Source organism: Gouania willdenowi, chromosome 19, assembly GCF_900634775.1.
Source record: "Gouania willdenowi chromosome 19, fGouWil2.1, whole genome shotgun sequence".
NCBI classification, from domain to species: domain Eukaryota; kingdom Metazoa; phylum Chordata; class Actinopteri; order Blenniiformes; family Gobiesocidae; genus Gouania; species Gouania willdenowi.
Genome location: NC_041062.1, coordinates 26,467,984 through 26,490,594, shown reverse-complemented (window position 1 = coordinate 26,490,594; position 22,611 = coordinate 26,467,984). Strand labels below are relative to the sequence as shown.

The 22,611-nt window shown below is 43.1% G+C and overlaps 1 protein-coding gene across 1 annotated transcript in view; it reads left to right on the top strand.

The window, feature by feature from the left end:
• The window catches only part of dnah9 (dynein, axonemal, heavy chain 9), a 294,000-nt gene that overhangs the window by 131,662 nt on the left and 139,727 nt on the right, over positions 1 to 22,611 (top strand). The window contains 7 exon segments of the mRNA XM_028475526.1: positions 972 to 1,133; positions 3,450 to 3,646; positions 6,121 to 6,283; positions 12,849 to 12,972; positions 14,366 to 14,508; positions 18,128 to 18,289; positions 19,776 to 20,009. Coding sequence (XP_028331327.1) covers positions 972 to 1,133; positions 3,450 to 3,646; positions 6,121 to 6,283; positions 12,849 to 12,972; positions 14,366 to 14,508; positions 18,128 to 18,289; positions 19,776 to 20,009 — 1,185 coding nt within the window.

The window sequence follows — 22,611 nt, the reverse complement described above, 5'->3', positions numbered from 1 at the left end:
GTAATCCAATTCCTAGGAATTGTTTCCTTGCCTGTCAATTCCGCTTATCGGTTCCTCTTACGTTGCAAATACGTAATGATAAACTCCTCCAGGTCCTGTATATTGTGTGTTAATGCTAGCACCAAGTGAAGTTTCTTCACCATATACCATAATTTCCAGGCTATAAAGATCAGAACAGAGATCAGAACATCATGTATCCAGGATGTTCTGATCTGGCTCTGGCTTATAGTCTGGAAATTACAGTAGTTGTTTGCTGTCCATTGTGGAGAATCCACCTCCTCCACCCACAGCTGTGCTGTCCTCTGTGCTGTTTGTAGCGTCTCTGGTGCTCTGTACACTCGTGCTAAAGTTGCTTCTTGCACTGACTTTTCTTCCGAACACAACAAACTTCAGCAAGAACACACACCTCATCTCCAGTTTGTCCTCATAACAAGTATTAGACACGGGAGACGGACTGGTACTGATCGTTATCTTTAGTATGATCTTTCACACATACACACACACACACACACACACACACACACACACACGGCTGATGACGTCACATGTAACAACGGGGACGGCGTCTCTGAAGGTTTATTTATAGAAATGTAAAAAAGGCTAAACTAAAGCTTTACAGTTTAAATAATAACAATAAGTGCAGCTGTACTTTTGGTTAATATGTATGTATATATATATAGTATCTCAGCACGTTTTTATGGTTTCTTTGTTCATATTCAGACGAGAGATCTGATCAGAAATAGAGATCAATAAACAAAAGATTTCAGGCACACGTTTGGTTTTGTTGGAAACGAGCTATACATTTTTCATGATCCCTTCTTTCCACATCTCCATTGAACTTTTCTACTTTAGTGTGAGATGAAAGAGTAGACCTGCTGACAGCTGCCCACTCTATATCCATCAATGTGTGTGCGTCTCCATCTGCTGAATGGGATACATCAGTGAAACTCTCTCTCTCCTCCCCTGCCCAGGGCGTCCTCTTCTGTACCTCAGAGTGTCTGAAAGTTCCCGCAGACCTGCTGAAAATCTACCTGCACGAGTCCAGCCGGGTCTACAGAGACAAACTGGTGGAAGAGCACGACTTTCAGCTCTTTGATAAGCTGCAGGTGGACACGGTGAAAAAGTTCTATGAGGTGAGAGTTTTTAGTCTAAGAGGATGAGAATGGAGTGCAGATCTATGGAACAGCTAGAGGAAGAGAATGGTGGGAATCAGCTGTTGGGATGGAAAATTATGAAACATCTGAATAGGTTTCATCACTTTTACTCTCTCATGCACTGCAGTCATGTCCCACTGAAGTAGTAGCAGCCTCACACAGAAATTAATTAAAAGTTGCAAATTAGAGTGGACAAAAATAGACAGAATAAGTGGGAAAAGGGGTTCAAAGTGTCAATATTGACTTAAAAGTGGTAATTTGGGCTATTGTAGCTTAAAAAGTAGGAACAATTCAATTAAACTGGCAAATAATGGGAATGACAAATTATGAATGGAGTTAAATTGGCAAAAATAATCATGAAATATGGTGAAAAGAGGTTAAAAGTGACAATAATTAGGGGCGCTTCCATCTTCAATTTGGAGCCAGAGTCTGTGCAGTAGGGTCCAGCGGGAGGAGCCTTGGTAACACGCCCCGCCCATTTAGCATATTACCCTGATGACTTACGCAACCCAGCTACGCCAAGAACATACGTATATTTCCCACTGGACATTCTACCAACGTCTTGATCAGATTATAGAGGTTAGAACATAACCACCATTTATTTACACTCTAATATCTAATTTATGATGTTTCAGCTTTTCTTCACAATGTAACTGTTATTCACAAAGAGAGCTACGCAAGATCTGCGACTGTCAATCATTGTCATATGTGACGTAAAATCCTGTTTTTCAAACTCAAATAACTTATTTAAAATTATTATTTACTTATACTAAAGCCAGTCAGTAGGGGGAGCTCTAAGAACGTTGAGTGGGAGGAGCTACGGTGCACACCCACTGGTTAGGAGATGTTTCCTCTTTAATGAAACACAATAGTTGACAAAATACGAGTGAAACTAGTCAATGTTGTGTCTACAAAGTGAAGCCTTACAATCAGGAACAATATGATTCAGGGCTGAAGCCATGATGGGGACTTAATGAATGATTCAGCAGAAAAAGGGGGAGAACCAGTGTCCTGGAAGGGGGGGGGGTCAACCATGTGATCAAAGTGCTGAGTGTGACAGAAAGAAGTGCAGTGAAGGCATTGAGTTGGTCTATGATGATGTCTCTGCTTTTCTTCTTCTTTCTTTCACAAGTTCATGACACTTTTCTGTTTTCTTTCAGTTTGATCATCTTTCCACGTTTAGTTACTTTACTGCTAATACACTTCCCAGAATCATAGCAAACATGCTAATCATGGTTAATAGAGTCAACTACTGCTATTAATGTTCAGAGGTGTAGACTGGAGTCACATGACTTTAGACTCCACTTGATTAAATCATGAAGGTCTTCCAACTTGACTTAGGCTTGAAAACAAATGACTCGTGACTTAAGTTTTTTGACTCAGGAAGACTTGACTTCTTACCCTTCCATAACAAGATGTTTTATAAAATGTAATTATTATTAATGATCAATAAGTCTGGACAACACTCTTTTATCAGAAGCTCCACCTATAAACAAACTGACAGCCAATCAGGAAGCAGCTGAAAACATGAAGCTGGTCTGTAGACGTTTGTTCACTAACAGTGGATATTATTCAGATGAATAAATAAATGTGGTTATCACAGATTCATAGAACAATGGACCATCATTTTACTGACTTTATGGATGGACCCCAAAAATCTCTCCTTTATTCCCCCTTATAGATGGTCCTGTCTCCACATGACTGTATAAACATGAAATATGGTGAAAAAAGGTTAAAAGTGATAATAATAGGTCAACATATGTGACATTAGGTGTAAAAGTGGTGGAAAGGGTTTATACGTGCTGAACATGTCTGGAAAGTAGAAAAAATGTGCATAAAAGGCATTGAAATGTGATATAGAAGTGTCAGAAATGATCACCCTGTAGCTGACCACCTTTGATGAGGATGTCTAGTGTATAAAAAAGTGTATAAACCTCATGTGAATACCATCTTTTGGCACCAAAGACAGTTTAATAATTCTTCAATGTTCATGTCTGTATTCAACCACCTTGAGCTACAGTGGAGGTCTCCGCTCTCTGTAGAAACCAGTAGAAAACTTCAAATGTGACAAAAGCAGGTTGTGATATGACAATTTGTCATCATTCACACCTACTGCAGCACTAAGTTTGACTCCATCTCTGTGGAGGAACGATTCAATGAACTAGGTCAGTGTGTGCGTGAGAGATTCAGCTTCAGCTGCGTCCCTGTCCACAGTGTTTAGGCTTCACACTGATGGCACGCTGACAGTGTGTGTGTGTGTGTGTGTGTGTGTGTGTGTGTGTTTCCCTGCCCTAGGACACAGCAGAGACTCTGGAGGAGGCGGGGAAGCTGAACCTGTACTGCCACTTTTCCCGTGGGCTGGGGCAGGCCCAGTACATGGCAGTAGAGTCGTGGAGCAGCCTCAGTAGAACCCTGACGGAGGCGTTGGACTCATACAACGAGGTCAACGCCACGCTCAACCTGGTGCTGTTTGAGGACGCCATGGCACACATGTAAGTCTGAAGGAAAGGAATAAAAACTAAAGTGTCACTTCACGTGTCAAAGCCAAGAGTTAAAATAAAATACATAGTTACAGTAAATAAAGAAGCAGAAGAAGAGATGGTTTAAGGTTGGAAAATAATGATGAGCTGAAGAGGAAGATAAGTTTACATTCCTACCAGTCATCCCACATGGTGTGGAATGACTGGTGTTGGATGGCTGGTGTTGGATGGCTGGTGTTGGTTGGCTGGCGTTGGATGGCTGGTTTTGGAAGGCTGGTGTTGGAAGGCTGGTGTTGGTTGGCTGGCGTTGGATGGCTGGTTTTGGATGGATGGCGTTGGATGGATGGTGTTGGATGGATGGATGGCGTTGGATGGTTAGCATTGGATGGCTGGCGTTGGATGTTTGGCGTTGGATGGCTGTGTTGGATGGTTGGCGTTGGATGGATGGCGTTGGATGGCTGGAGTTGAATGGATGGAGTTATATGGTTGGCGTTGGATGGTTAGCATTGGATGGCTGGGTTGGATGGTTGGCGTTGGATGGCTGGTGTTGGATGGATGGCGTTGGATGGCTGTGTTGGATGGCTGTGTTGGATGGTTAGTGTTGGATGGTTAGTGTTGGATGGTTAGTGTTGGATGGATGGTGTTGGATGGTTAGTGTTGGATGGATGGTGTTGGATGCTGGCGTTGGATGGCTGTGTTGGATGATTGGTGTTGGATGGCTGTGTTGGATGGCTGGAGTTGGATGGCTGGAGTTGGATGGTTGGCGTTGGATGGTTAGCATTGGATGGCTGGGTTGGATGGTTGGCGTTGGATGGCTGGCGTTGGATGGATGGCGTTGGATGGCTGTGTTGGACTGTTAGTGTTGGATGGATGGAGTTGGATGCTTGGCGTTGGATGGTTGGCATTGGATGGATGGCGTTGGATGGCTGTGTTGGATGGTTGGTGTTGGATGGCTGTGTTGGATGGCTGGAGTTGGATGGATGGAGTTAGATGGTTGGCGTTGGATGGTTAGCATTGGATGGCTGGGTTGGATGGTTGGCGTTGGATCGCTGGCGTTGGATGGATGGCATTGGATGGCTGTGTTGGATGGCTGTGTTGGATTGTTAGTGTTGGATGGATGGAGTTGGATGCTTGGTGTTGGATGGTTGGCGTTGGATGGATGGCGTTGGATGGCTGTGTTGGATGGCTGTGTTGGATGGATGGTGTTGGATGGATGGCGTTGGATGATTGTGTTGGATGGTCAGCTTATCTTTACAAACATTCACTGGCTCAGTTCATTGTTGGTTTGCTGCCTCTACCTTTGATGTCATGTGACCCATAAATAACTACAGTTCTAAAGTCTGTAATAATCCTTCATATGTTCTGTTCCATGTTCTTTAAACTCACTGTAGAGTTTAGTTTAGAGTTCAGCCCCCCCCCCCCCCCCGTCACTGACCAAAAAACAGAGAAAATGAATCTCATCAGTGTGAACACTAACGTTACCATCCTGATAGGATCACCATATGATGAGTCAGCAGTAATTAGATTAAAATAAGATCAATTTAGGAACTGATTTGAGCATCGATCACTTTGAAGTTAATTATTGTAAAAGCTCGTGTGTGTGTGTGTGTGTGTGTGTGTGTGTGTGTGTGTGTGTGTGTGTGTGTGTGTGTGTGTGTGCGTGTGCTTTGAATAATTAGGAAAAGGAGAACCTTTGTACACTTTGTTCTTTGGTTTTTCTGTTTTAAAACCAAATCAAAATAACAAATTTGGTTTTTCTGACTTAAAACCAAAACAGAAATACAGAAAAATTAAAAACCAGATTAGCATCGTTTTTCTGTTTTGAAATTAAATCTTGTTCTGTTGAAATTTGGATATTAATGGTAAACTATGGAGGAGAGCTTCATATTTTAATCTCACCACACAGATGGACCCACAGACGGGGGCGGGGTTTGCTCTGCTGTTGTCCACCTCACACTGATGGTAAAGATGTGTCATTTATGTGTCGATGACGTTTCGTTAAAGAGTTATTGATGCTGGAAATCTGAGAATACCGTTACTCAACAGTGTTACGGTCCAAACATGTATTAATAACGTTTCAATTCACCACTTCATAAGTATTGTGACTTATGTGTTGGCCTGTGTTCATCTGTGTAGTGGGATTAAAACATGAAGCTCTCGTCCATAGTTTACCGTAAATATCCAAATATCACAAACAGAACAAGATTTATTTTTAAAACAGAAAAACGTTGCATCTCTGTTTTTTTCTGTTTAGATTTTAAGTCAGTAAAACAAAATAACCACTGTTTATTTGTAATTGTGATTAGGTTTTAACCAAAGAACAAAGGGTACATGGATGAAGGAGGTGAGCAGATGAATGTGATAGATTTGAGATATTTTCTGTCTCTGTCCATGTGAGCAGCTTTAAACTGCTGGTCTGATGACTCAGAGACGCTCTGTATCTCCTCTGTTGTTAATCTGCCCCCTCATGTCTGCTCCTCCTCCAGCTGCCGTATCAACCGGATCCTGGAGTGTCCACGGGGGAACGCTCTGCTGGTGGGGGTGGGAGGGAGCGGCAAGCAGAGCCTGACCCGACTGGCAGCTTTCATCTCTAACCTGGAGGTTTATCAGATCACCCTGAGAAAGGGCTACAGTATGTGTGACCTGAAGGTAGGACCAGGACATCATCTCACTTCTTTTTCTATGGAGTTAGTCTGCTATCACACATAAGAATGATTCAAATGACTTCATCGGTATTGTGGAAGTAAACTTTGGTCAGTTCACATAAAACATTGAGAAGAACTCTGTCAGTCATCTTCAACCCTCAGCCTCTTCTCCAAAAACCCTCAGTGGTTACAGATGATGTGAAATATATGATACTGAGTGACAATAAATCATGTTTTAAATACAGAAATCTGTAGAGATTTAAATTAAAACCCAATTCACAGGCAGAAATAATTGAACTAATGTATGGACGTTAACTGCAGCAAGTTTGGTGATAATAATAAAGATTAAGCCAAAGATACACATGTTTTTGTATAAAAAACTACAATATGGAGTTTTATGCACATTGGAGCAACTTTTGATCAGAAACAACAAAGACACCATTTATCATTATTACTGATTTTTTCCACTGTGTATTTTGTGATTTTGTGGCGTTGTTTTGGTACGTAACATATCTGACATGTATATCAGTGGATTCAGCTCAGCCTGTAGTTTCACGTAGACTCTTATTATATAGATCTGTGTTTATTTAGTGACTCACAGCAGTGGAAAAATGCAGAATTGTCAAATTTTCCCTCTTTGCCGTGTGCCTGTCTGCTCCATCTACCCTCTCTGGTGGCCCACCATGCAGACGGGCCGAGCTCACACCAGACAGGCTCACTACATGGACACTTCACTCCCAGCTGGTGTGGCTCACTCACTTGGTGTACCACACACCCATACCCAACCCTTGGGGGGCTGGATGTTCATCGTCGTATTTAAACCTCCCTGAGCAGATTTTACTGTTGCTTTTAAACTTTCTAACTGACAGAGAAAAAAACACCATTGATAAAGGGTGATCTGGGACGCTCTAGGGGGCTCGGTTGGTGCACCTGGGGGCCAGCGGGGCGACTCGTAGACTGTGGATGTGGTCGTTGTTCCTGAGTGGGCTGCTCCCGGTGCTGCTTTTATTCTGGGGTCCGGTCCCTGCCGGCTCTGGCCGTCTGCTGGGCGTGGGCCTTGGCTCCTCCGCTAGGGTCTCGGTCGAGGGGCTTTCTTGGCCTTCCCCTCGGGGGGTTCGGTGCGGGGGTGTTGATGGGGGTTTCGGGGTGGATACTGGCAGGGGGCCTTCGGGTTGGGGGTGTTGGCGGGGTGTGCTGGGTCCTCGGCTCCTTGGGGCTTTCTTGGGTGTGTATGTGGGGGGTGGTGGCTGCCTCTCAGCTTGGGATCTTGGGGACGTTTGGGGGGCTGCTCGACCGTGGGGTGGTGGCCTGGGCTCCCTGGCTCCTGCTCTCTCTGCTAGCCTGGCTGCATCTTCGGGCCTGGGGCAGCAGTAGCGGTTCTTACACATACACTATGATGCACTGACGTGTCTTAGACTGTAGATAAAACTAGTACTGGGCTTAACTTGAGACACGTTAATCCTACATACCTGTTTTAGGTATTACCACTCACTCCTTCCCTCTGTCCACAGACACCACCATTATACCTAAGCTTCACACTGGTCACCAGACTGGATTGATTACACAACATAATAAACACAATATACACAACTACAACTACACACCTCACTCTCACTTTACAATAATCAACATTTCCCCACCCTTTACATTTACCACCTCAAGTCTCTCACCCCCCGCCCCCCCACCCCACCCCCCCCTCCACCTAGGTGTAACACTGCTTTCTCTTTTTATATTCTCCCTATAATAAAAGCTTTCTTACCCTTCCTTATGGAGGGCTGGTGATGGTCACAATTATGCATTAAAATAAATTCACTTATTTAATTGCAATAACAAAACATACATTGATGTGTTAAAAAGATTACACTTCTTATAGTGTTGACCTTTGACATCATGTGTAGACAAGGTAAAAAAAAACATAATGTCCTGGTGTGTGTGTTCTGAATGTGCGTTGGCTACAGTTTTATCTTCTATAGTGTCTTAGTATTACAAAGAGGTATAGAATATGTGATTTCATTCATTCTTTACAACATTTAGACCCATGAGAGTCACGATTGCTGGGGCTGCCCCCACTGGTGGGTCTGTTGTGGCTGAAGAGGTTAAACTTAAACACTTTTAAGGCTCATTTGCAGCAGCGTTACCTCACACAACAATATATTAAAGTTAAAGTAGCTTTGGCTCCAATTAGAAACAGTGTATGTTAAGCAGCTCTTTTCTTACAAATAACCTTTAGATACAAGTTTAACATTTGACATTAATACCATTATACAGAATGTTTCAGTGTTTATAAAAAGCTGCTCCTTAAAGGGATCCACATGTTTTTTGTTTTTTTTTTTACAAGTTTGACCTAAAATCTTGAAACCATGTGATTGATGATGTCATATGGCCCCACTGCCTGTAAACATCCCATTGTTTTTTATTTTAGTGAAGCATTCAGCCTGATTTTAGATCATTCAGTAGCTTTTTCAGACTCAATGACAACTTGTGCTGCTTTTGGTTGCTCTAAAAACTAGGAAAAGTTAAAGATGTCGATGTGAACTTCTTTTATTTACAAAAAATGGATAAAAGTATTTGTGATCTGAAATAAATCTGTGAGTGCAGAGGGCGACGGTTTTAACTCTGAGGTTTGGTTGTACAGTAGACGATGACCCAAGAACTTAAACCCTAAAGTCCTTAAACAGTCTGTGATTTACTCTCTAACTTCAGCCACCAGAGCGTGTCAGTGCACTGTTTAAGGGAGAGTAAAAAAAGGCCCTTAGGAGAGCTCTTCTTCTCTGCTTCATTGTCTACTACCTAACCTCAGAGTTGGAACAGTCATCCCCTGTGGTCATAGATTGTATTTGGGTGTTTTTATACTTCTGTAAACAAAAGAGGTTTAGAGCGACATCTTTAACTTTTCCTTTTAGTCATTGTGACTGAAAAAGCTGTTAAATGATCTAAAAAACTACTAAATAATCTATAAATCAGGCTGAATGTTTCACTCCAATAGAAAACAATGGATGATTACAGGCAGTGGGGCCATGTGACATCATCAATCACATGATTTCAAGATGGAGGAACACAGGCTCTAAAACGAAGAGTTACGAATGTAACTATGGTTCTATGAATCCCGAATGACCGCCAGAGGCGGTGCTTTAAGCACTGAATATTCCCCTTCGTGCATGCGTAGTGCGAGTATGTATACCAACACCCGTCACCCGTGACCCCTGGATGACCCAGAGGAAGTTTATATCTTCTGGTATCACTCCAGGGTACTTTCCTACAGAATCTTCTTGCGAGCACACGAGGGTTCTGAGTGACAAAGAGCTCTGGCGGTCATTCGGGATTCATAGAACCATAGTTACATTCGTAACTCTTCGTTTTATTTCATCCCCGCTGACCGCCAGAGGCGGTGCTTTAAGCACTGAATGACTTGTACCAGAAAAGTCACGAAGAATCCTGCTTACCACCCTTCAGTGTGTAGGGTCAGAGGACTCTGGCCGAAGGACCAGAGCGAATGGATGGGGTGTGGCTACATTCACCCTGTAGAATCTGGAGAAAGTGCCTGGCGCTGCCCATGAGGCCGCAGCACAGATGTCCTCCAGGGGCACTCCCCTCAGGGCAGCCCATGACGTAGCAACACTCCTGGTAGAGTGGCACCGCACACCAGATGGGATGAGACGGTTACTTGCCCGATATGCATGGGCAATCACATCGACGATCCAGTTGGACAGGCGCTGCTTGGAGACAGCGCCACCCCTGTTAGGGCCACCATAACAGAGAAAGAGCTGATCAGACCCTCGAAAACCTACAGTAGCTGCAATGTAGGCTTCAAGGGCACGCACTGGGCACAACTGACTGAACCTCTGGCTCCACGGAAGAAGGGTTGAACCGTGTCAGCCGAATGGGCTGGTTGAGGTGAGCGCAGGACAGCACTTTAGGGAGAAAAGCTGTGTTCGGCCACAGAGTGACTCCTGACCTGTTCGAATTCCACCTCAGACATGTGTCACTGATTGACAGGGTGTGCAGCTCACTGACACACTTTGCGGATGAAATGGCCAGAAGGAACGCAGTCTTAAGGGTAACCCACTTCAGCGCTGCTTGTGTCAAGGGCTCAAACGGTGGAAGGCCCAGTGCCTCCAGCACCAGGGGAAAATCCCATGCTGGAGTCCTTGTGGCTCTCGGAGGATGCAACCTCCAAGCTCCTCTCAAAAAAAGGGACACCAGCTTGTGGCTACCAATCGTGCCATTGTCGACCATTACATGTCTGCAAGATATTGCTGCAACATAGACTCTCAGCGTTGAATGAGAAAGCCCTTTGTCCAGAAGGGACTGGAGAAAGTCCAGAATAGCTGGCACAGGGCAGTGCACAGGGTCCACCTCCCGCCTTGTACACCAGTCGGAAAACAGTTTCCATCTGTTCTCATACTGGAGGCGAGTAGAAGGCGCTCTTGCATTCATAGTATATCTAACTGGGTCGGCACAGACGCTCAGGAGTGTCTCGGGCCCCCCAGTGGCCAAACGCACAGTTGAAGGAGTTGCGGATTGGGGTACCAAATCCGCCCGGCCAGTTGGGACAGGAGATCCCGCCTGTCGGGAAGGCACCACGGTGCGCCGTGACAGAGGCTGTGCAGCAGCGGGAACCAGCTCTTTCCTGGCCAGAAGGGAGCTACAAGCAGGATCCTGTGGCCCTCCTGAAGGACCCTGTGGAGTACCAGCTGAATCAGAGGAAACGGAGGGAAGGCATACAGGAGGCCACCCGGCCAAGGATGAGCCAATGTGTCCTGGCCGAGAGGACTGGTTGTCTCGGCCAAGGAGAACCACAGAGGGCAGTGGGTCGACTGCTCCGAAGCAAAGAAGTCCACCTCTGCCCTGCCGGATATGCTCCATATAATGTTCGTTACCTCCGGGTGGAGGTGCCACTCCCTTGACGGAGGTTTCCGACGGGAGAGGAAGTCCGCCAAGTGGTTCTGCTCTCCCGGTATATGCATTCCTCGTATACTGATCAAGCGGGGAGCTGCCCATGTGAGGAGCTCCCTTGCCACTTCCAGCAGCCGTGCAGACTTGGTACCGCCCTGATGGTTTATGTGATACACTGTAGACGTGTTGTCTGACCGCACAAGGACATGCTTGTCCCTCAGATGCGGCAAGAAGTGCTTGAGAGCTAGGTGAACCGCACACAGCTCCAACACATGTGTGCACCTTGGTCTTCCACAGGCCAAAGCCCCTGGGCCGTCCAGCTCTGCCACACCGCACCCCATCCTGAAGGGCATGCGTCTGTGGTAACGGCCTCCCTGCAAGACGGAACGGAGCCTATAGGAACGCCTCTGAGCAAGTAAGCCCTGTCCCTCCACGGAGCCAGGGCGCAAAGACACTGTTGTGAGACCTTGAGCCTCCTGCTCCTGTGCCGCTTGGCATCCAAATGAAAACTGTTCAGCCACCTCTACAGCGGGCGCAGCGACAGCAAGCCCAGAGGAACTACCCCCGAGACTGACGTTAGCTTGCCCAAAAGACGGAGGAAAGAAACATAGGTCAGCCAGCGGCCCTCCCTGAATAAGGTGAGCTGGCGAAAAATACCGTCCACACGGTGGGGGGAGGGTTTTCCGTCATAGTTACACTGTTACCTAAAACCCCAATGAAAGTTGTGACCCGGGATGGCACCAGGCAACTTTTTTCCACATTCACCTTGAGTCCAAGTCGAGTATAGGGACCGTATACTGGGGAAGGGAGCGCGCACGCTGCCTGCACAGTAGAGGCCCAATATACTAAAGAAAAAAACAACCACTGTACTGTGGTCCTCACCCAAACTGGGCTCTTTAACAGAAGATGACACTAGCTTAGCCGGTGAAGCTAATGTAAACAAATCCACACTGGGCTCCGGGCGTGCGCACACAACCCACCAGCAAACAAATAAAGTCGGCTAGTAGGCTGCTCAAATGCAGCCTTCACCGACCATCTCTCTCATTTTTATAAAGACAACCGTTGATCTGCCGAATAAGCGGCTACTTACCTTGTCAGCGTGTGTCGTCGGGACCAAACACAAACCATATGCTGGGGGGAGGCGGCGCTAACGTGGCCTGTGCCAACAGAGGTTGCTAATGGGTGAAGCTAGCGCTACCCAAACACTCACTGTCGCAGCTCCTGGTGCACGCTGCTCCAACCTACCACGGTCACGGAGCTACTAGCGACAGCAGCTGTATGCACAGTATTCCAGTAACTCCGTGCAAGAAGAAAAAAAGGAAAGTACCCTGGAGTGATACCGGAAGATATAAACTTCCTCTGGGTCATCCAGGGGTCACGGGTGATATTGTTGGTATACATACTCGCACTGCGCATACGTGAAGGGGAATATTCAGTGCTTAAAGCACCGCCTCTGGCGGTCAGCAGGGATGAAATAGAACTGTAAAGTAGTCCTGTTTTTAAAAGGACATTAAATGAATATGGAGCATATTAATGCGTTTTATTAGACATAGATCTACTTATTAGGACATTTAGAATATTTTAGACCAAACTTAAAACAACAGTGGAGGATCACTTTAACAAATGTAACCTTACTGGTTTGTTCATCTTTCTGTCATTGTGTGGTCCTACAGAGTGACCTGGCCTCTCTCTACATTAAAGCTGGAGTGAAGAACATCGGGACAGTTTTCCTGATGACGGATGCCCAGGTGGCAGACGAGAAGTTCTTGGTCCTTGTCAATGATCTGTTGGCGTCAGGTAAAAACTGTCATGGGTCTTATTTTCTAACGTCACCAAATGCTTCAATATCTCCACCATAACAAATATAAGATATTAAGAGAACAGGATCAACCTTTGTGCCTAATTTAAAGCCTTGATCAATACATAAAGTATATACTGTATATATTCTAAATTATAAGGAGTTGCCACAATTATTAGATTTCATCCTGAAACTATCAATAAATCTATATGGGGTTGACCCCCGAAGAGGAACCTATCATCTACTCTCTGCTCGCTACTATCTCTGTGGTCACTTCCTGTCTGCAGTGTGGTCACTTCCTGTTTGCAGCGCGGTCACTTCCTTTACAGAAAACCTCTGCAATCCTTCATATGTTCTATAGCAATGTGCTTCTCTTCTTTTTAATTCAAAACAATCAATAGTGCAACAGTTACATTTAAAAAAACATCCACATTTACATACATAAAATATTTTATATATACATATATGAAACATATATATGGACACACATATATTGTATAAATACACTACCTGTCAAAAGTTATAGAACACCATATTTTTCCAGTTTTTAACTGAAAATGAGTAAATAAGTAATTATAGTGTAAAAAGAAATGATGGAATCCATGAACAATACTGTTCAGCTGGTGCTCATGAGGGTCTGGTACCACAGTGTGTTCCACTGTTTTTATGCAGACAGAGGAGGTTGGAAGGAACCAGGAAAAGTAGGAACATCTGTAGGAATGAGTAGCACCAGCTTTCAAGACTGATTCAACCTTCATTGTTGCAGAACAGATTTACATTGTTAACACACTTCATGTTCCCTGAAAAAGACCTTTTGTATCTTTATGAAATGTACAGTATTTTTTAGTTTTGGGTTCTTTAACCTCTGGTTGTTCAGTTCTAACCTTTGTAACATTTCAAAAAGATGAGAGGCCTGTAATTTTCATCTTAAATATACCTCAACTATTTGTTACAATTTTAGCATTTGGTTCTGTGTATAATAATCAGACATATTTCAAATATTTTTTCTCCCAGACCAAATCTTTTGGGGGTGTCAAAGAGGTATCTCCATTCTATTCTGTCCAATGGTCAGTGGCAGATTGTTATTATATATTATATATATTCATAAGTCAACGATTATTATGAAAGGCTTGGTGGTCCAGAACAAATTCATTTTGAGTTCTTTATTTTTTTTAACGACTTCCTGTTTGGTGCAGATCTTAGACGGGTTAATAATTATAATATATATATAATAATAATATTTTTAATTAGTTATTTAAATTAGTTTAATTATTGTCTTCATCCTCATGTTTTAGCATTAGCATTAGCATTTGTTCTCTGTGTGAATCACTTCTATTATCGCCCTGAGTTTAGATAGAAGAATAAAATCCTGATTTATTTGATGAATTTCAGGAGAGATTCCTGACCTATTTGCTGATGATGAGATGGAGAACATCATTAATAGCGTGAGGCCAGAGGTCCGTGGCTCAGGAACGATGGATACGAGAGAAAACTGCTGGAAGTTTTTCATCGAGCGAGTCCGTCGACAGCTCAAGGTAAAGAAGTGTGATGTGATCTGCTGGATGGGGTTATATAAATGTCTATAAAAAATAACAGTGTAAAAGCACAAATACAATAACTGAAAATGACTTTGGTAAAAGTAAAAGTCCCCCATTAGAAAATCAGCTAAAACAGCTGACATTTAATGTGCTTAAGTATTATAATTCCTGTAACATTATTTTTCCTTTTTGGAATAATAAATAAATAAAATGAATGATAAATAATAATATGTCATTTGTTCAGTCTCAATAAATAAAACCTTAACATATTAAGTACGCATAAAAAAAGCCACAAATGTTCTCGACTTGTTCTCTTTGTTTCACTTTTTGGGAAATGAAAAAGACATGTTTTGATAAAAAATAAAACACCTGAACAAACATGACCAGTTAGTGAATCAAACTGAGATATTGATTGATATTGGCTGTAAAGAGCAACTCTTTGGGTTTCACAAACTGGTGGAATTTCTCCAATACAGCAAATATTAGTGGAGTTATGGTCTTTTAAAGCAACGTGTTCTCGAGATGCGTTCAGGGTCCCTGGGAAACCCTGACTGATGAGTTTGTAAAATCTGGTTGGACAGTTCAGACAAGACCTGAAGAGGGCGCGTCCTGGTAAAAGTAGATGTGTGGTCGTCCTAATCAATGCTAACTGCTGACGTATCATGTTGATTGTTGATCTCCGCTTTCCCCGGGCATCCCATCCCCACCGTTAACTCCAATCCACACGCAAACTGGAAGCTGTTCTTTTCGTGCTCTCGGACACGCCCATTCCAGATTAATTATATTCATATTTTAATTTATAATGAGTAACGAGGTGTTTTTTTAAATGTAGTAGAGTAAAAGTAAAAGTGCTGATTTAAATAGATAAATAAATAAAAATAAAATAAAAAAATATATATATATACATATAAAAAAATGACATAAGTATAGTAACAAAGTAGATTTACTCCATTACTCTAATCCTGTGGCTAAGTGTCTCTCTCCACCTGAGGTTGGTTTTATTCCCACAGCAGCAGCATCAGTTTGATCTCTATTTTCTCCTAATATTCCAGAAACATTCTGCCTCACACTCATTCAGCTTCACTAAATAAAAACCCATCACATCTGGATAAACATCTGTGTTTGTGATGAACCTCATTTTCTTTCCTCACACTTTCACATGAACCTGAGTTTGTAGCAAAGCAGTGGATGTTAAAGTTTTTACTGAGATAATGTGTCTGACATAGAGCTGTGGACAGTGGAAACATGTCACTGTGTGCTAATGCTAACAGGAGATATTTCCCTCCATCAGATTCCTATTTTATTTTCCTGATGAAGGAGAAATGTATGGAACCACCTTTTGGTTCAGTGTGTGAAACACTTTGTCTTTATCACAGACGGAGATATTCTAAAGCTGTGGTTCACTGTGTCCACCGTCCACCACCATGTAGCGTTAGCTCGTTAGCATTAGCTCTGCAGAAGCCTCATGATAACCACCATGTAGCGTTAGCTCGTTAGCATTAGCTCTGCAGAAGCCTCATGATAACCACCATGTAGCGTTAGCTCGTTAGCATTAGCTCTGCAGAAGCATCATCAGAGCTGCCAAGCCTCACCCTTTGAATGTGACAGTCACGCAATTTGACACATTCTCACACCACGCGCCACACTTGACATTTCTCACAACACGCACCGACTCGTCAACATGAAGTATGAAGTATAAATATTTCACTATTTATTTATTTCCATTATTTCATGGTCTGGTGTTGCAGTCTGTGGGGGTGGTTTCCTAACACGGGATTAGTTTCCTGCACATCAAGTCAAGCTGAATCGATCCCTGACAATGGAGCTGAGCTCTGGAGGCAGAGCTAGTAAACATTATTCTGATACACAGGATTGGTTTTGTTCTATGTTGCTGCTTCTACATTCTCAGCCAGGTCTAAAATCTCTCACCAACAATCTGGAAAGTTTACATCCTCCATTTTCATAGACGCCATGATTGGAAAGAGAGAAGACCAAAGCAATGGATTTGGTGGGCTACAATTAATACAATTAATTAATTAACGTTAACCCAGAAGTAAAAAACCTATTCAGTTTTTGACCTCAGTGTGAGGGGGCGCTAGCGCACCAATCTGTTCTTTTACAACCTCTAATAATCAGTAGAAGAAGACCACATGGTTCCATGGTGTTGCAAAACGTTTATTTTTCGTGTACTTGTGTGTGAGAGAGAACCCACGGAGGAGGACAGGTAGCGAGTCTCACACACACATACGCACACACACACACATTTCAAAACACGCCCTCACCACATAAGGTATTTATAATAAAAATATACTAAATTAGTAAAATAAAACTAAAAACTAAACAATGTTTATACAAAAAAGTACACAAAACGACAACAGAAATGCACACAAATACACAAAATGACTCCAAAAACATACATTACAGAAAAATACAGCAAACAACAAAAATATAAAAATGAGTTAAAAAACAAACACATTTATCATATTCATGTCTCATAGAAATAAACCAGATAAATCACACACACTATTTTACTTTGCACCCACAAATAAACCCTTTATAACACTACAGAGTACAGAGTATGTACAACTCTATGTACATACAACCTTCAAACATATACTCATTTGGTCATAATTGACAGCTCTACTTAAGCTCCTCCCACTACATGAATACATACACCTGACGAGCACTGTACTAGTTTAATTAATGATTTGCACATTAATTAATTAATTAATGAGCGGTGTATTTATTTATATAATTGTGGCACTCCTCGTCCTCTATACTATCACACCCCTGAGTGTGATCATATCTAATGTTCAGTATGAAGTCTTTCAACCCGTGGAATAATAAAGTGTGACAGTGTGTAGCTCATAGGCAACTGGTGGCCCGGGGGCCACATTTTGCACGGCCCCCAAAAGAAATCCCCAAAAATTGTATTTGAAGAAGTTGGAAGGAATATAAAGCCTAATATAATACACAAAATAACTCCCAGAACACACAAATGGACAGCAAAATGTGCACAAAGTTCACCCAAACACACGAAAAATTAAAAAATACTCAAAATGAAAACAATTACACAACAACCACTTAAACAAACGGACTACAGAGACACAAACAACTACAACACATTACAGAATAGCTCCAAAGACACACAAACTGTCAACAAAATTACACAAAATGACAGGAAAATACTGAAAACAACAAAATACAAAAAGTGATCTCAGAAATGCACAAATCGAGACCATAAATGCAAGAAATGACAGAAAAATACACGTAAATACAAGAACACAAAAATAACAAAAACACACATAATGAATCCCAAAAGACAATAAAGACTAGATTGTAGATAAATGTGTGCGTATGTTAGTTGTTGCTCTTCACAGTTGAGTGTGTGACGATGTTTGTCTGAATGAAGCAGCATCTGCTGAGGAGTTATTTTGTTTAACACAGAGGAGATTAATGTGTGTGTGTGTGTGTGTGTGTGTGTGTGTGTGTGTGTGTGTGTGTGTGTGTGTGTGTGTGTGTGTGTGTGTGTGTGTGTGTGTGTGTGTGTGTGTGTGTGTGTGTGTGTGTGTGTGTGTGTGTGTGTGTGTGTGTGTGTGTGTGTGTGTGTGTGTAGGTGGCTCTGTGCTTCTCTCCAGTGGGCAGTAAACTCAGAGTACGCAGCAGAAAGTTTCCCGCTGTGGTCAACTGCACCGCCATCGACTGGTTCCACGAGTGGCCGCGGGAGGCTTTGGAGTCCGTGAGCTTCAGATTCCTCCAGGAGGTGGAGAGTATCCAAGTGAGAACAGCTTTACACCTAAAAACATCAGGACGCCCACTAAAGCCATGTTCACAGTGAAACATCAGCGTAAACGTGATAACAATTTAAAACAGAGGAAAGAGCAGCTCAGGGACTGTTTCTCTGCACTTTGTTTGTTTTTAGACCGAGCTACCGAACTCAAAACACCCTCACGTTGTTGTTGTTGTTGTTGTTGTTGTTGTTGTTGTTGTGTACACTAGTTAAAATCACTACTTTTCTCTTATTTGTGAACGGATGGGGCTGAAATCTGGTATCTGTAATCTATGGATGTGTACGCATCAACGCTTTGAGCACGATTTTTGATTTGGAGCCCAGGGACGAAAGTCGATTTCTCATTATTTACCAGTCAAATATTCCAACAGTTGGTGATACTGAATAACTGGCACATACCAATGTAGAAACGGAGCCCATTACCCCGTACGTGTCACAGGAGCCCCATTTTTCAAATGACTACTCCTCTGTTAGTCCTCGTTAGATCAGAATGCACTTTGGTATGAATACTCTATGAATGAATATGATATGACGCTCAGAGCCCTTTTTTTGAAATGGGGACCACCCCCCATTTCTGGTAGTCTCCAAATTTATGGGAACGTAGTCGTGTGATATATCGATATATTGGGATGTTGGTGGGGGGGTTGTGGGTTGTGGTCGGTGGGGGGATGCGCTGGGTGCTCGGCTCCTTGGGGCTTTCTCGGATGTGCGTGGGGGGGCGGTGGCTGCTTCTTGGCCTGGGATCTCAGGGGCATCTGGGGGGCTGCTTGGCCGTGGGGGAGTGGCCTGGGGCTCCTTGGCCCCCACTCTTTCTGATGGCCTGGCTGCATCTGCGGGCCCGGGGCGTCGCCTGGGTTTACAGTAGCGGTTCTTACACATACACTGGTCTATGATGCACTGACATGTTTTAGACTGTGGGATAAAACTAGTACTGGGCTTAACTTTAGACACGTTAATCCTAAATACCTGCATTAGGTATTACCACTCACTCCTTCCCTCTGTCCACAGACACCACTATTATACCTAAGCCTCACACTGGTCACCAGACTGGATTGATTACACAACATAATAAGCACAATGTTCTACTTCACATCTCACTTTCACTGTAAAATAATCTATTCTTCCACCATTTCTATTTCCTGCCTTGAGTCTCTCCTCCCTGCCCCCCTCCCCCTCCCCCCACCCCCTCCACCTAGGTGTAACACTGCTCTCCCTTTTTATATCCTCCCTATAATAAAGTGTTTCGTACCCTTCTTTAGGGAGGGCTGGTGATGGTCACAATAATGCAATAAAATAAATTATTTATTTCATTGCAATAAAAAATAAATAAATATCATAAAACCCATTATTTTACCCCCTAGAGGTGCACATACCCCCATTTGTGAAACACTGTCATAGCTAACTGGTCTCTGTGACATTATTATTATTATTATTATTATTAATAATAATTTATAAACTGATGTGACCCCAACAGCCTGAGGTGAAGCAGTCTGTCAGTAAGTTCATGGCGTACGTCCACTCCACCGTTAACGACGTGTCCAGGCAGTACCTGTCCACTGAGCGGCGCTACAACTACACCACGCCCAAATCCTTCCTGGAGCAGATCAAACTGTACCGTAGTCTGCTGGACCAGAAGAAGAACGAGCTGAGCAGGAGGATGGAACGTCTGGAGAACGGCCTGGAGAAGCTCAGGAGCACGTCAGCACAGGTACAGCTGCTCAATGATTAGCTTCATATATGTAGTACAGGTTGGCTAACTGTACGTCTGCGTTACATTTGAATTTTGCTATTGACTGAGATGGATTCTTTGGAATTCCCCTGTGTCACCAACTGTTACTGTTGGCCCCGCCCCTCCTATAAAAGCTGAGAGGAGGGAAGAGGGTTTCCTCCAATCACAGCCCTCAGTGAGCATTGATTGACAGTTCTAATGAAGAACTCCATGCGTTCCTGCTGTGATTCTGGTCTAATCAGAGCGTTCATCGTAGCGTCACGTGAGAATCGTGTGTGTGTGATTGTAGTAATTGACCACAGAAGTCACTGCAGCGCTGTGAGTGGGCGTGTGTTACTTGGAGTTAAGAGCACCGCCCATAATCAAGGCAGTTTTAGAACTAATCTTAAAATGTCATTTGTCAGGATTATTGCTGACCTCCCTAACTATGTGTGTACTTGGACACAAACATCGCTTCATACAAGAAATACACACTTTGCTTGAACAAAATATGAAGAAGGAAGTGATATTCACACGCACGCACGCACGCGTGAGATTTGGAGCCGACCAATCACAGCCCTTATGTTCAGCGTTGCCTCGACACCTAGTCAGGATTTTTGGGAGGAGCTTGTCAGATTACGTGTGGGGGTCTACGTAGATGTAGAGCGCTGTGACCTGATGCAGAACCATACAAGCTTTACCAGTGAACTACTCTAGTAAGTTAGTATTATTGTTAGTTAGCTAATGCTACTGCTGATTGATATCTAACTTTTACTAGTTCACTAGTAAACATGTTGGCTCCACCTTGTTTACTAGTAAAGGTCATATTACAACTCTCTTTCATCTCCTTCCTTACGGAGCACGAACAGCGTGTTCATTGTGCAAATGTGCCCCCTCGCTCAAAACATGGCCCCCCATGGAAGATGATGCCCTACACACAGCGGCTGTTCTGTGTGTAGGGAGGGGGAGGGGCAACTGTCTCTGTTATGATGGGGGGGGGCACACAAGATGGCCAATTAGATTGCATACCCCCAGAGCTTAATTTAGGCCGGATCCTGCTGGAGAAAGATCTGGCACTTCCCATATTTTGACCAGCATCTCATTTGTTTGGATCCAGCATCTCATTTGCTTTTAGGTGTTTTTATTACATTTAGAAGTATTATATATTGACAGTTGTGTCTTTTATTGAGGTAAAATCACTGGAAATTTCATTGTACATTAAAATTAAATGTAAAAACTGAGGAAGAGAGGGGAAAGTCAGGCCACGCCCTTACGCTACGTCTAAAGTGTGATTTTCCACACACACAGTTTCTCTGACAGCTTGGAAGATAATAGAAAATAGCAAAAAAAGGAAGTTGGATTTGAAAAGTTTTTTAAGCCAATAAGTGAAGCTAAGCCTAGTAGCATCAGTTAGCGTAACTTGTAGTATCAGTTAGCGTAGCTAGTAGCAGCAGTACCTGCAGCTAGTAGCAGCAGTTAGCATAGCTAGCAACAGCAGTTAGCGTAGCTAGCTTGTTGTACCCCTACTCATCAGGGCGATGCCTTCGGTCTTCAGGTCAAAAACTAAATGTAAAACCAGAGGAGACCTGGTGTTCCAGACTCTGGAATAACCTGCACCAGTCTCTCAGGGAGCTCAACTGTGTGGTTACTTTTAAAAAACTGCTGAAGACTTTACTTTACAGTAAAGCTTTTAGTTACTGGATTTTAATTTTTAATTATCCTTTAATGTTGCTGTTCTTATGATATTCACTCTTGTTTTATTATTTTATTGTGTTGTACTTTTACCACAACTCTGTACAGCACTTTGTGATTTTATCTGTAAAAAGCACTTTATAAATAAACTACTTACTTACTTACTTAGCAGCAGCAGTTAGCGTAGCTAGTAGCAGCAGTTAGCGTAGCTAGCAGCAGCAGTTAGCGTAGCTAGTAGCAGCAGTTAGCGTAGCTAGTAGCAGCAGTTAGCGTAGCTAGTAGCAGCAGTTAGCGTAGCTAGTAGCAGCAGTTAGGGTAGCTAGTAGCAGCAGTCAATGTAACTAGTAGCAGCAGTTAGCGTAGCTAGTAGCAGAAGTTAATGTAACTAGTAGCAGCAGTTAGCGTAGCTAGTAGCAGAAGTTAATGTAACTAGTAGCAGCAGTTAGCGTAGCTAGTATTAGCACCTGTAGCGATGATGCTAATACAGGAGAACCTGTCTCCAACAGACAGGACACAGGAGGAGAACTATCCAGGAGACATGAGGAGGACTCATGTTAAAGTTCTGATATAGACATTAAGACAGAGGCTCAGTTCAAAGCTAAGATGATCTGCTGCTCTAGGTTTATATAAGACCAGACAGGCTGGAAATATGTTAACAAGTTGTGAGGATACAAAGTTGTTCGTTTCTTGGACAAATAAAAGGTAAACACACGTTATATTTTCATGTTCTGCTGATTCATTAGAGGAGTTATGATCTGATGTTATGGATGTTAAAGTTCAGTGACTAAATGATGTCATTGGTGCTGAAACATGTCAGATTTAACAGCTGTCACTCAGAGACTGATGCTCAGTAACTGATGATTGTTCATGTTTATTTAACGCTGATTCATCATTCTTTTATTAAACATTT